At 46.3% G+C, this 12,492-nt stretch overlaps 1 protein-coding gene and 2 long non-coding RNA genes across 3 annotated transcripts; 1 reads left to right on the top strand and 2 right to left on the bottom strand.

Moving 5' to 3' along the window:
• Positions 1 to 547: 547 nt before the first annotated feature.
• On the top strand, positions 548 to 1,297 carry LOC124648099 (uncharacterized acetyltransferase At3g50280-like). The gene has a single exon (XM_047187919.1). The coding sequence runs from the start codon at positions 719 to 721 to the stop codon at positions 1,295 to 1,297; it is 579 nt and encodes a 192-aa protein (XP_047043875.1). The 5' UTR covers positions 548 to 718.
• A 4,829-nt stretch (positions 1,298 to 6,126) lies between these two features.
• Positions 6,127 to 8,080, bottom strand: LOC124649891. Its single transcript, XR_006986827.1, has 3 exons — positions 7,523 to 8,080; positions 7,123 to 7,212; positions 6,127 to 6,241 (listed from the first exon to the last, which is right to left on the bottom strand). It is a non-coding gene; the product is annotated as an uncharacterized LOC124649891 (long non-coding RNA).
• A 140-nt stretch (positions 8,081 to 8,220) lies between these two features.
• Positions 8,221 to 9,914, bottom strand: LOC124706352. Its single transcript, XR_007004392.1, has 3 exons — positions 9,781 to 9,914; positions 8,832 to 8,951; positions 8,221 to 8,740 (listed from the first exon to the last, which is right to left on the bottom strand). It is a non-coding gene; the product is annotated as an uncharacterized LOC124706352 (long non-coding RNA).
• Positions 9,915 to 12,492: the final 2,578 nt, after the last annotated feature.

Raw genomic sequence — 12,492 nt, 5'->3', positions numbered from 1 at the left:
CTGCCTCTCGCCCCGCGCCGGGCGGTACCGCCCCGCCTCCAGCCCCCATTGGCACCCGCCTAACCTGATCTAATATACAAAGGCACCGGTTGTAGCCGAAAGAAACTAGATGAAAAGCTAAATTAGACATAAGAATGATTTTCGGGGATGGACTGACGCCCGTGGCAAGGGCCGCTGGACCGGCGGAACGTTCATAGATCTGGCGTGTTTTGTACAGCTCGACATGCTTTTCATCAATGGTATCTCTAGAGAGGGGGGAGGGGGCTTGAATTGATCGTGATGTGTATCAAATTAATCAAAGCACTGACTGATGAAAGAGACCACCGGTTGATTGCTGGCCACCGGTTTCAATTGCATGGCCCATCATGCGGGACACTCTTCAACACATTGTCGTGCTACGCAGCACCTTCCAGGACCAATCTCTTTTTGTGGCCTGGAAGAACGACTACTTATCAGCAAAAGTATGGAGAGACTGACCAACGCCGATAACACAGCCGCATATCCAGATAACATGGCTCCGCCAATCTCCGCCGACGTCCCGGCCGCGCCGGCTCGCGCGAGCGTGCCGGCGTCCATCATCACCGTGGTGTCAAAGCAGACCGTTCGGCCCGAGCGCGCTTCGCCGATCGGAGACCTCAAGCTATCCTTCTCCGACATGCTCATGCTGTCCTGCAGCTACATTTAGAAGGGGCTATTCTTCCGGCTTACATGCACGCCGATGGCAGGCATCCTGTCATCGCTGGTGTCGTCGCTCTCCCGCGCGCTCGCCGTCTTCCCGCCGCTCGCGGGGCGGCTAGTCACGCTCCCCGACGGCCGCATCGTCATCCGTTGCAACGACGATGGCGCTGCCGTCGACTTCTTCCATGCGGTGGCGCCCGCTCTGTCGCTTGCGGACTTCCTCGTGTCGGACGCCGACGTGCCCACCATGCTGATCAAAGATCTGTTCCCGATGGCCGGTGCCGTGAGCTACGAAGGCCACCACCGCCCGCTCTCGTCATTCCAAGTCACGGAGCTCGGGGACGGCGCTTTCTTTCTCTCCGTCGTCGTCAACCACGCGGTCGTGGACGGGACCTCGTTTTGGCACTTCTTTAATACGTGGGCTGGGCTGTGCCGCGGCGATCCAGTCCAGCTACCGGACTTCGGCCGCAGTTTCTTCGGCGGCTCGACGGCCGTCCTCCGCTTCTCCGGACGCGGCGGTCCCGCAGGGACGTTACACGCGCCGCAGCCATTGCGTGAGCGAGTCGTCCACTTCAGCGCCGCGGCGATCCGCGACCTGAAAGCCGCCGCCAACGGGTGAGGCGCGCTCATAATGGTGAGCTCGCCGCGGTTTCCGATGTACGACGGCACTGACTTCGGGTGGGGCAGGGCGGTTGCTGTTAGGAGCGGGTGCGATAGCAAAATTGACGGCATGCTGTCGGCGTTGCCGGGCCAGGCCGGGGATGGCAGCGTCGACGTCGAGGTTTGCCTTGCCCCGGCGACAATGAATTCTTGCAGTACGGTGTCGCATGCACCTTGATGCATGAAGTGCAGCGCCCTATTCTGTATTGTAGTACCAGTGTACCACCTTGATGCAGCTGCCGTCCAACTTCATCACGGACACCGCCGCCCGTGCGGCCGGGAACAAGCTCAGGATCGTGAGGGCAGGGAGCGACGGATAAAACGCGCCCGCATCATCGCTTTCTCTCCTTGCGTTGCGGCCGTACGTGCGTCCGTTTTCATCAGCCGACTGGGACCGCAGCCGTAGGTGCGTTGACCCGCTCCACCCGCGCGCGTCTGTTAGGATATTCCTTTCTCTCTCTCGCTCTGATTTAAAGCGACACACGCGCGCGCGCGCGCGAGCCGGGTCTTTCTTTTTTATTCCTCGACCTCAAGCTTGCCTTGATACCCACACGACTACACGAGCTATGGAATGGCAAAAAAAAAAAAAAAAAAAAAACTACACGAGCTATGCCACTGCTTTCACATCGCGACCGTGTGCATCTCCCTGACTAGTAAATTCGTACATACCAATGAATCACCTCCCTGTTTTTCCCGGTTTGCCTGTGCTGGAAATCTAGCAAACAGTGCTGGAAATCTGCTACTACATATAATAAGTATGTATAACCAGCTAAACAGAGATGCTCCTTCTATCAGCAACTACTTATCACAAATACGGGCGGACCGTTACAGCATTTCTTGTCTGCAACATTAGCTCACAAGCGGTGAGTGCCACCGGATAATGAACCGGCCAGAGGCAAGCCACGCGCGCCCGTGTAAGAAGAATGATTTCACAGGACCCGACCAACCAAGAAAAACCCAAATCAATTTTTAAGGCTCCATTTCACACACCCTATACAGCAAAGACAAAAAAAAAAAAAAAAACAATTCATCAATCTGTTTGCCGTTGGAGACAACACACAGAACACGGCTCACGGGGAAGGATCGATCAGATTCAGTTATGTAAGCTAAAGGGATCACTGGAAAAAAAGAATAGGCCATGATTCTGCTCAGGTTTAGGTAAACCACCACCACTCGGTTTTTCATTCAGTGCAGCAAAACAGATTGGGAGGGAGGGATCAATCAGATTCAGTTATAAAATCTCTACCTCATTGTCGCTCCTAGCGAACTGCACCAGGAACACATCAACTTGAGGATGCTCTTCTCCCTGACGAGAATCTGGTGCCAAAACGTGAATGAAGCAATTGCCCTGCAAAACAAGAAACATGCAGATGAGACTCAGAGTTGAGAGTTTGTTCACAACTTTGTTCTTTGCATTGCGCTAGAAGATGACATGACAAAAATAATATGAAGGACATGGTATTTCAAATATACCTCCTAAGGTAAAAGGGTCACATGGAAATTAGGCCATGATTCTGTTTTGTTTTAGGTAATACAAAGAACTCACAAGATTCACCAACTCAGTATAGAATGGCATAAAGTGATCGCAACTAGCAGTCAGACACAATACGACTAAACATAAGAAGATTATGAAACACATCAGTTATCTGCAAGTTTAAGGACAGAATAGTATGCATCACCACATGTACACTGTTTCTGTACACACGACCGAGAGAATGAAAATAACCTAACCACCATGTCCGTAGAAGCAGCCTCGCCTTTCTGTCATGAGAGCAGTTCGGAAAAATCTTTGCGCTCCCTCCGCAGCTTTGTCATCGCAATGCCTAGTTCAAATTCAAATCACGAAGTTGAGGCATAAGCAACCAGCAAGGGCACAGATGAGCTCCTTGCTGTCAACGAGTCATCCCTGAATAAGAAGGCTACTTCAGTATCAATTAAAACTGCAACATGCACATAATTAAACTTTATTTTGTACTTTTAAACATGCCTAGTCCTAATGACTAGAGGCCATGATTGGTCAGTCTTTTGTTTCATGTAACGGTGAAATGACAGGACATCAATCACAATAAAAACATCAATGTACTATTAAAATAACACAATAAGGTTTCTATTCTGGAGTTTTATTGGACGAAGAATGCATATGAATGTGTAGTCTCTTGGTTATCTGCTTTTTTATAAGATAAGGCAAATACATATGAACATAGGAATTTAGAGGGTGGACACTAGAACTAGTCCCTGTCTAGATTATGGAATTCAATGGAATCACACCCAACTGCAGCTACTGTGACGTCCCAAATATCAAATAATCACGAATTTCAGAACTGATGGCCTCTATGTTCCGTATGCAGAGAGCTAACCTAGAACAGAACATAGGTGATGAAACACACCTAATAGCGTATAGAAATCTCTCCAGTCGACTACCACCATTAACGGATACATCAAGAGGATCCTATATCATATATTTCGCCAACCATCACTATCAAGAATGCAGACATGGCAGCCAATTAAATTTACGATCTTCTCCTCAACGCAGCAAATAAAATGGACTGCAGAGTGCATGCAGAACGGAAGGTGAGAGTGCTCACCGCCTAGTTCCGTATGCAGAATGCATAAGAAAATACTGTGGAGTGTTATTCAACGATGGCATATGCAAATAATGTGAAGTTCAATTCGACGAACAATGCATATGCAAATATTTTATCTCGGTAATCTGCTTCTTACAAGATAAGATGGACAAATATATATAAATATGAACATAAGAATTGGGAGAGTGGACGCTCAGACTAATCCCTGTTTAGATTATGGAATTCAGTGGAATCACACCCAGCTTCAACGACTGTCACTTCAAATATGAAACAATCACGAGTTTCAGAATTGATCACCTTTATGCTACGTATGCAGAAAGCTAACCAAGCACAGAACGGAGGCGATGAAACACACCTAATAAAGTCGGCCGGGTTGCCACCATTAACGAGTGCCTCAAGAGGGTCTTATTTCACCAACCATCACTAGGGAAGCGAGAAGGCTGACTGCTGCACTGTAAAAACGCAGACATGGCAACAAATTAAATTCATGATCTTCTCAATCGATCAGCAAATAAAAAGGATCGCACAAATGGGCGCGAGCCGGGATGGGAGGATGGGGGTGACCTTGAGGATGACGGCGGCGGCGGTGGCGGACTTGTTGGAGCAGATCAAGAAGGTGCTGCTCCGAGAAGAGACGTTTTCCCTCCTCTGGATGCTGGGTAGATTAAATTCGGGAGGGGGAGAGAAGAGGATTTACTAGATTTGGGATGTGTCCTACCTTGAGCGTGTGCCTGTAGACGGGCGCCACGAAGCCGACGGGTGCATCAACGCCGGTGGGCGGTGGGTGGACCGGACGGAGCTACGTCGTCCTCAACGCCGGGTCGGTAGGGTTTTACGGGTGCGCTAACGTCGAGTGTTGTGGCGTCAGCGAGGGATTGGACCAGGAGAAGGGCTCACCGGCGAGGCGGTCGGCGGCGGCGGCGGCGGCGGCGTTGTGTGGGTGGATCGCCCGAGCGATGTCCCCGTCTGGGTTGATCTGGAATATATGCCGTTTCAACATATTTTTATGGGAAAGTTTCAGCTAGATTACCGCGCAGCCCAAAACGAAAATTATGGCGCTGTATTATAGGAACTGATTAAATCCCAATATATCCAATTAATTGTGGGATCTCAACTTTCCCTGCTACGTTGGACTTCCTTTATAATTCCCTTATTATTTCCCGCTATGTGTAGCAAGGCAGCGTGCGTATGTACAAATGAATTAGATAGGTGATGATATACTCCAATTCATCCTCCGCAAACCGATGGACCCTCTCATCTGATCGACCTGGTCCATTTGAGACACAAAAACTGCAGTTTATTACGAGAAAGAAACTAAGTCAATGCAAGTTTAATTATCCGTAGTGCTCAAAAGTTTGCCATCACCTTTACTTCTTTTGCAACATTCAGACCACAGATCAAACAATATAGTAGTTGAATAAATGTTCGTACTTCGTACATCATACGATCCAACCTTGCTCACAGCACAGCTCTAACCCAAAGAGAAATGCGAGCAAGGAGCAATGATCACATAATTGCGCGTTTACAAGTAGTTACAACTTCCGAAGCCTGGAGCATTACACAAATGGATTTTACAACGTCAAGTACTACTGAATATTACAAGGACCGAAAAGGTGTACTACAAATAAAACCGGCACTGCACTGCATACTACCAAGAATATTGCATGCAGAAAGTGAAAGGATCTGGGATGATCCTTCGTTGTAGCCTTCTTGCTCTTCTTTCTTTACCTGCTGAAGAAAAGGAAGTTGCTATTCTTTCTTATTAAAACTAGGAACATCCAGCACAGGCATCAATCAGCTTGGTAACAGAATTCATTTTAGGAATCAGCTAAGCAAAACAAAAATAGTAATCCCGGCACTTAATATGGATCGGAACTTAGCCACTTTAGTGCAGATCAGCTCCAAACAAGTGTAACCAGACACATTAATAATGGTAACTCAAGATCAAGGTTTAGCCCAAATTATAGGAAAATCTTGGTTTAGTGTGACTCCAGGTTCTACCTCTACCTCTTATAAAATTATAGCAAGTAGCTTCAAACATTAATCTAAACAGAGAGCTTCAAACAAGTGCAACGAGCCTTTGGAAAATAACGCATAACATGATCTGAAAGAAATGGAAAGGACATAAGAGGTGACACTCTCATAACACCAACATATAGCCACGGTATGGTCCTAAACCAGCCTCTAATAAATCAAGTGTCAGTGTCATGGCTACCCGAGTACTCACCTAAACGCACGGAGTCAAAGAAAAAGGAACCGCTGCCTGCCGGCCAGATCCGGCAGCCATGGCTACCTCCTGGGCCAGCTCCACTCTTCCCCTGAAATACATAAACGAAAAGACAAATTATTTTCGAGCTCAAGTTACATGAATCAGGAACTAGTCTGATTCAAAACTTCTAATTTACACAAGGAACTGATAAAGCTAGAAACAATTTTCAAGAAAGGCAATAGTTTCTTATTAATGATTGATTCTGCTTCCTATCTAGCACTTGCCAACAATTGCTTCTTTCTACTTGTTTACAAATATCAGCAGGATTTTGTTTAATAAATAGAACTAGTCATTAAGCTACTAAGTAGCAAGGATGTCCGATCTTAATCAGCAAGGGAGTGCTCAAAATTTTTGGACATCCAAACCTGCACAGCAAATTTCATACTTCAATGAAGACAATGGCGCATACAACACAGCCCAAGTGACACAAACATATAATCAACGAAAACCTCCGCAACAACGGACAATACCGGGCAAAGCTGATGCACATCAGCATGCAAGTTACATCAATCAGCTTGGTAACAGAACTCATTATAGGAATCAGCTAAGCAAAACAAAAATAGTAATCCCGGCACTTAATATGGATCATAACTTAGCCACTTTAGTGCAGAACAGCGCCAAACAAGCGCAACCAGACACATTAATAATAGTAACTCAAGATCAAGGTTACGAAAATTTTGGTTTACTGTGACTCTAGGTTCTACCTGTACCTCGTACAAACTTATAGCAAGTAGCTTCAAACATTAATCTAAGCAGATAGCTTCAAACAAGTGCAACCAGCCTCTGGAAAATAACGCATAACATGATCTCAAAGAAATGGAAAGGACATAAGAGGTGACACTCTCGTAACACCAACATATAGCCATGGTATGGTCCTAAACCAGCCTCTACTAAATCAAGTGTCGGTGTCATGGCTACCCGAGTACTCACCTAAACCCACGGAGTCAAAGAAGAAGGAACCGCTGCCTGCCGGACATATCCGGCGGCCATGGCTACCTCCTGGGCCAGCTCCACTTATCCCTTGAAATACAAAAACGAAAAGACACATTATTTTCAAGCTCAAGTTACAGGAATCAGGAACTAGTCTGATTCCAAACTTCTAATTTCACAAGGAACTTATAAAGCTGAAACAATTTCCAAGAAAAGCAACAGATCCTTATCAATGATTGATTCTGCTTCCTATCTAGCACTTTTCAACAATTACTTCTTTCTACTTGTTTACAAAGATCAGCAGGATTTTGTTTAATAAATAGAACTAGTCATTAAGCTACTAAGTAGCAAGGATGTCCAAACTTAATTAGCAAGGGAGTGCTCAAAATTTTGGCATGACCTTGCCTGTTTTTTGGACATCCAAACCTGCACAGCAAATATCATACTTCAATTAAGACAATGGCGCATACAACACAGCCCAAGTGACACAAACATATAATCAACAAAAACCTCCTCAACAACGGACAATACCGGGCAAAGCTGATGCACAGCAGCATGCAAGTTACATACAACATAACATGCATCATAATCATATATACCAGAGTTCATTAAGGCGCTAGAAAGGAAGCCGGCCAAGCTTGTCCCCAGGGTCTTCCAGCTCCCTTCCAAGTGATGGCCCGCAGCTACACGTTCCAGCTGCAACACATGTCTCTCGTTTAGTCCTCGTTTTCCTTGAACAAGGACAAAACATGATGGTCAGCTAGGGCAGATTTAGCAAGAAGGAACATTTCGAAATTGGCCTAACATGTCAATAGAATTGCAAAACACCAATACAAACATGGCTTGATGGTGTCACGGATCATCATGTCAAAAACAAGACTTGTGGAGACTTGAATGTACTATGTCATCCATATCATAAAATCCACGGAGTCTAGTGTCATGGCTACCCGAGGACTCACCTAAACCCACGGAGTCGAAAAAGAAAGCCACCGCAGCCTGCCAGCCGGATCCAGCAGCCATCGCTACCTCCTGACCAGCTCCAGATCCACTTCTCCCCTGAAATACAAAAGCAAAAGGCCAATTTATTTTCGAGCTCTAGTTAAATGAATCAGGAACTATTCTGCACAGAACATGACTAGTGGGCAAAGATATTATCTCGAGCACATGCCTAATCAGCGAGAGAACTACCCAACAATCAACGCCATGGCAAAGCAGATGCATGTCAGCATGCAAATTTCTGCAATCTCATCCCAGGACTTGTACATACAACACATGACAAGTAGGCGAGCAAGAACTTAATTCTCAAAAGACTATACATGTCACTAGTGCTAATTGACTATATACAGCAAACAGCTTAGCAGAACCTACAGTTCCACGCATCATATATATGAAGATATGACCAGAAAACTCTATACACGGAAGAAATGAGGATAAAAATTTACCAACTGACCTATGATCTTATCACACTCATCAAGGATGGAATGCCTCACATTCTTCAAAGAAATGTCCTTCTTTCTAGCTAGAGCTACAATCCTTCCAGGTGTGCCCCACCACAGTGACGGCAACAAATAAATCCTTGGTGTTTATTAATGTGAACACCTCCATAGAATAGAGCAACCTTCAATTCAGAACACAAAAGCAATGAGATAATCAAGAAAAGGGAGAGAAATATACACAGAACAGAAGTGCAAAACCCCAGTTTTACAAACCTGGTAAGCCAGCTCTCTCGTGTGGCAGGGTGGCACAATACAACAAGCAGTCTTCTCCATCCATGACTTTTGCTTGGCACATGACATCCCTCCAACCGGAAATGTCGGAAGAAATTATACCTGCATATCAGCAACACAAGAACTCCATTACCACACAGAAATCATAAGGCTTGCCAAAGGCAAAGCTGAGAACCATATGAACAAACTTAATTTCGGCTCTTGTCATATCAACTATCACACCAGGATGGAATACATTAAACAAATATCCTGGCAATGAGATCGATAAAAAAGTAACAACGCACATCATCATACAACAAGCACCATGGTAGATACAATATTTTGAAGAGGAAGGTATGCAAAAGAAAGAAAGAGCACGCGCATGGCATCTAAAAAATCTGTAAGTGCAACACCGCAGCGATAGCAGTAATACACAAGCATGTACATGAACCAGCTATTATACGGTCATAGCGAAATCATCAAGATGATGCTTTGAGCAGCATAAGATAGGTGGTGGACATATATATGCAGAATTGGAAAAAGATTACATGTTTGTCCAGGTACTAGTAGGACAAGTACTACATTAATCAGCTAGTACAGTAAACCAGACATATTCTTTATCTATCCACTTAACTGGAACGGCCAAACAACACAACAGCCTAAATAGTTTGCACATGTCAGGAACAGAGGTAACAACATCAGGAACTCTCTAGCATAAGCAAATAATAAGAATGAAGCCAATATCAGGAAGCATTGACTAGTTGGTCAATTCCTAAAGTAACTATAAGATGCCCTGAATCAGCAGCATCACAGGAGACCAGCATTTTTCCGGACAAATATGGATAGAATATGTACAACAATATGCTCATGTGTGAGAGGTGCACACAAACATGTCATCGTGGGGAAGAACTAGGTTAGTGCAAGGCAGGAAGAGGGGAAACAAGGTGAGGACCTTATTCTGTGGGCGTCGTCGTGGTCGGCCGATCATGTCCAGGTCGCCGTCTCCTTGTGCGTGGTCGTCGACGTCCAGGCCCAGCTGCAGCTTCTGAGGAGGGCCGTGCTGGCAATGGCAAGCACACACCAGCAGAGTAGCAGCTGGGGGAGGCCGGTCCAAATTTTCTGCACGGGACAGAGCATGAGCAATAGGAAGGAAATGGAGGTCAGGAAGCGGAGATGGGGACTTTTACCGTGGCGCTCGAGGTCGACGCGGAAGCTGTGGAGGAGGTCCAGCGCCGTCTTGAGCCTCGAGCGGTGCTCATCGACGGCGGGTCCAGGAGGGGATGTTTCTGCAGCGGGTGGGACAGGGGGGCGGAGGGGATTTGGTGGGTGGGGGGGGGGCCATCATCCGGCGTCGAGGGAGCTGGGTGGGCGGCGAGCGGCGAGCGGCGGAGGGGCTGGTGCGGCCGGCGTTGAGGCGGCGGCGCGGGGAAGTTGGAGGAAGATGCGATGAGATGAGATGAGGAAGATGCGTTCAGTTTGGCCCAACTCAATAATTTCGATGGCCCGGTCCAGGTCCGTGGTCTGCCTTTCTTCATGTGAATTTTGTAATTTCAGATAGTGCGGGTTCTCTCAATTAGACATGCGCACGAATTTGCAGCTGGTCACAACATACGATAAGATCTATCAAGAGAGAATGCAATGAATGATTTTGTTTCATCGGTGAAAAGACATATCTGGGGAATGGCTTCGCCTTGTTGGATGCTAGCTAGAACGATGTTAATTAAAAGGGGTGCAAGAGCATCTCCACCGCGCCTCCGATAGCGATTTGGGAGACGCGCAGCGAACCGTCCCGTCGCGCACGCCTTACTCTTCGTGCCGGCGTTAATGAGCGCCACCGCTCCCCCGCCTCCCTCCGGCCTATAAAAAGGGCCGTCTCTCATCGTCCCACTCACACACAAATCCTAGCGCCTCTCTCCCCAACCCTAGCCGCCACCATCTGAAAAGACGATGCCATGTCTGGTAGAGGCCGAGGTCGCGGCCGTGGTCGTGGCCGTGGCCGCGGCAGAGCTGCACGCACGCCGTCGCCTGCGACGCCGTCATCTGCATCGTCGGACATGGACGAGGAGGGGCCCATGATGTTCGAGTTCGTCGTCTGCGTCTGTACCGGCGCCTCTGTCGGCGACTATTTGGGAGATGTCGGTGAAGATGCTCTAAAAGTAGTATTGTTGGCCTAGGAGAAGAGTCAGCACCACCTCCCCACCATGGAGGGCGCTCCGCCGTGTCCGCTTGCTACCTTGGTAAAAAGGACGTTACCTACGGCCGATGTCGTGCATGAACCGTCGAAGATGTGGTTAGCTTGATGTCTTGAAAGTAGTAACCTGCCGCATACATGGTAGATCACGGTAACTCACGAGATCCTGCTTGTCATCGCCATAGTCGACTTTCTTATTCATTACAATGAAGGGACATTTAGAAGCTAAACGAGTCCAGTGCGTGTACACCACTATAAATCAAGCTACCAGTATAGCTTCAAGCCTACTCACTATTTTCTTGTCCTTTCGTTCTGTTCCATTAATTCTGCCAGTTTAAACCAGTAACCGGGAACTGGTGGTGTAACATTGTTGGTCAAAAATATTATAGAGCTGACATCAACGAATTATATAGTTAGCACGGTAATCAACTCATCTAGGAAAAAATAAAAGTGGATTGACGATGCCAATAATCATCGATCCATATAATTATTACCCATGCAACGCCCAACAGTTCAAGAACAGGTACTAACTTTCCAGCACTAGATTAGGCGATCAAATTACTAAGAACATTGATTTTTTTAGATGATATGTTGAGAATGGTAAAGTTAGCCGAGAAATCAGATTTAATTTCCCGGTCGATTAATTTAGACAGTATTATATGCTTTTTCACCGGCCACAAATTACTTAGCGCCGCGAATAAAAAATTAATGAATGTCAAGGACGAGAATTTAGTTATTATCAAAAGTACAATCTTGACATCATATCAGAAGTTTGGCTTGAGTTAGTTGCAAGTGTTTGAAGAAACTCATGCTCCTTTTAGCCCGTAAAGTGGAGAAACTACTTAGGCAGTTTTAGGAAACAAAACCGTTCATTGAATTCACTAATAATTAACTAAATTCAAAAATAGTAAACGTGGCTGGAGTTTAGAGATTTACCATATTAAAATATTAAGTCATTGATAATTAAGATTCCGGACTTATAATGCAAAAACCCCAATTAGACGCCACCGACCCTAATTCTTGTAAGAACTTGATATCTGTTTTGGGGTTTCATGTTCATGTGACCTATCATAACACAAACAGACAGGAAAGTCACATGAAATTACCACTCTCGATAGATAGGTAGGGTTACATGTCGTGCAGTGGCGGAGCTACGGCCCGGCATGCCCGGGCGGCTGCCCGGGCTACGCTGGTAAGCTCCCTTGTAATACTATAGGGCGTATAGAACTATACGAAGGTTTTGTGTGGGCAAACTCTGATGAATTGACATGCACGTCGACTTTGCCTAGGCTTAAATTGTTAGCTGGCTCCGCCACTGATGTCGTGGGTCCCATGGGACATGGTATCGATTCAAATTGCGTGAGGAATGGTCAAAACAATTACTCTCGTTCATGGGGGAGTGATATGGATATTTAAGTGTGGTGTAAAAAAACCAATACACAACTTTGAAGTGGCACTTCATTCGCAAACAGG

The sequence above is a fragment of the Lolium rigidum genome, chromosome 4, assembly GCF_022539505.1.
Source record: "Lolium rigidum isolate FL_2022 chromosome 4, APGP_CSIRO_Lrig_0.1, whole genome shotgun sequence".
Lineage (NCBI taxonomy): Eukaryota > Viridiplantae > Streptophyta > Magnoliopsida > Poales > Poaceae > Lolium > Lolium rigidum.
This window is presented reverse-complemented; position numbering and strand designations above follow the sequence as displayed.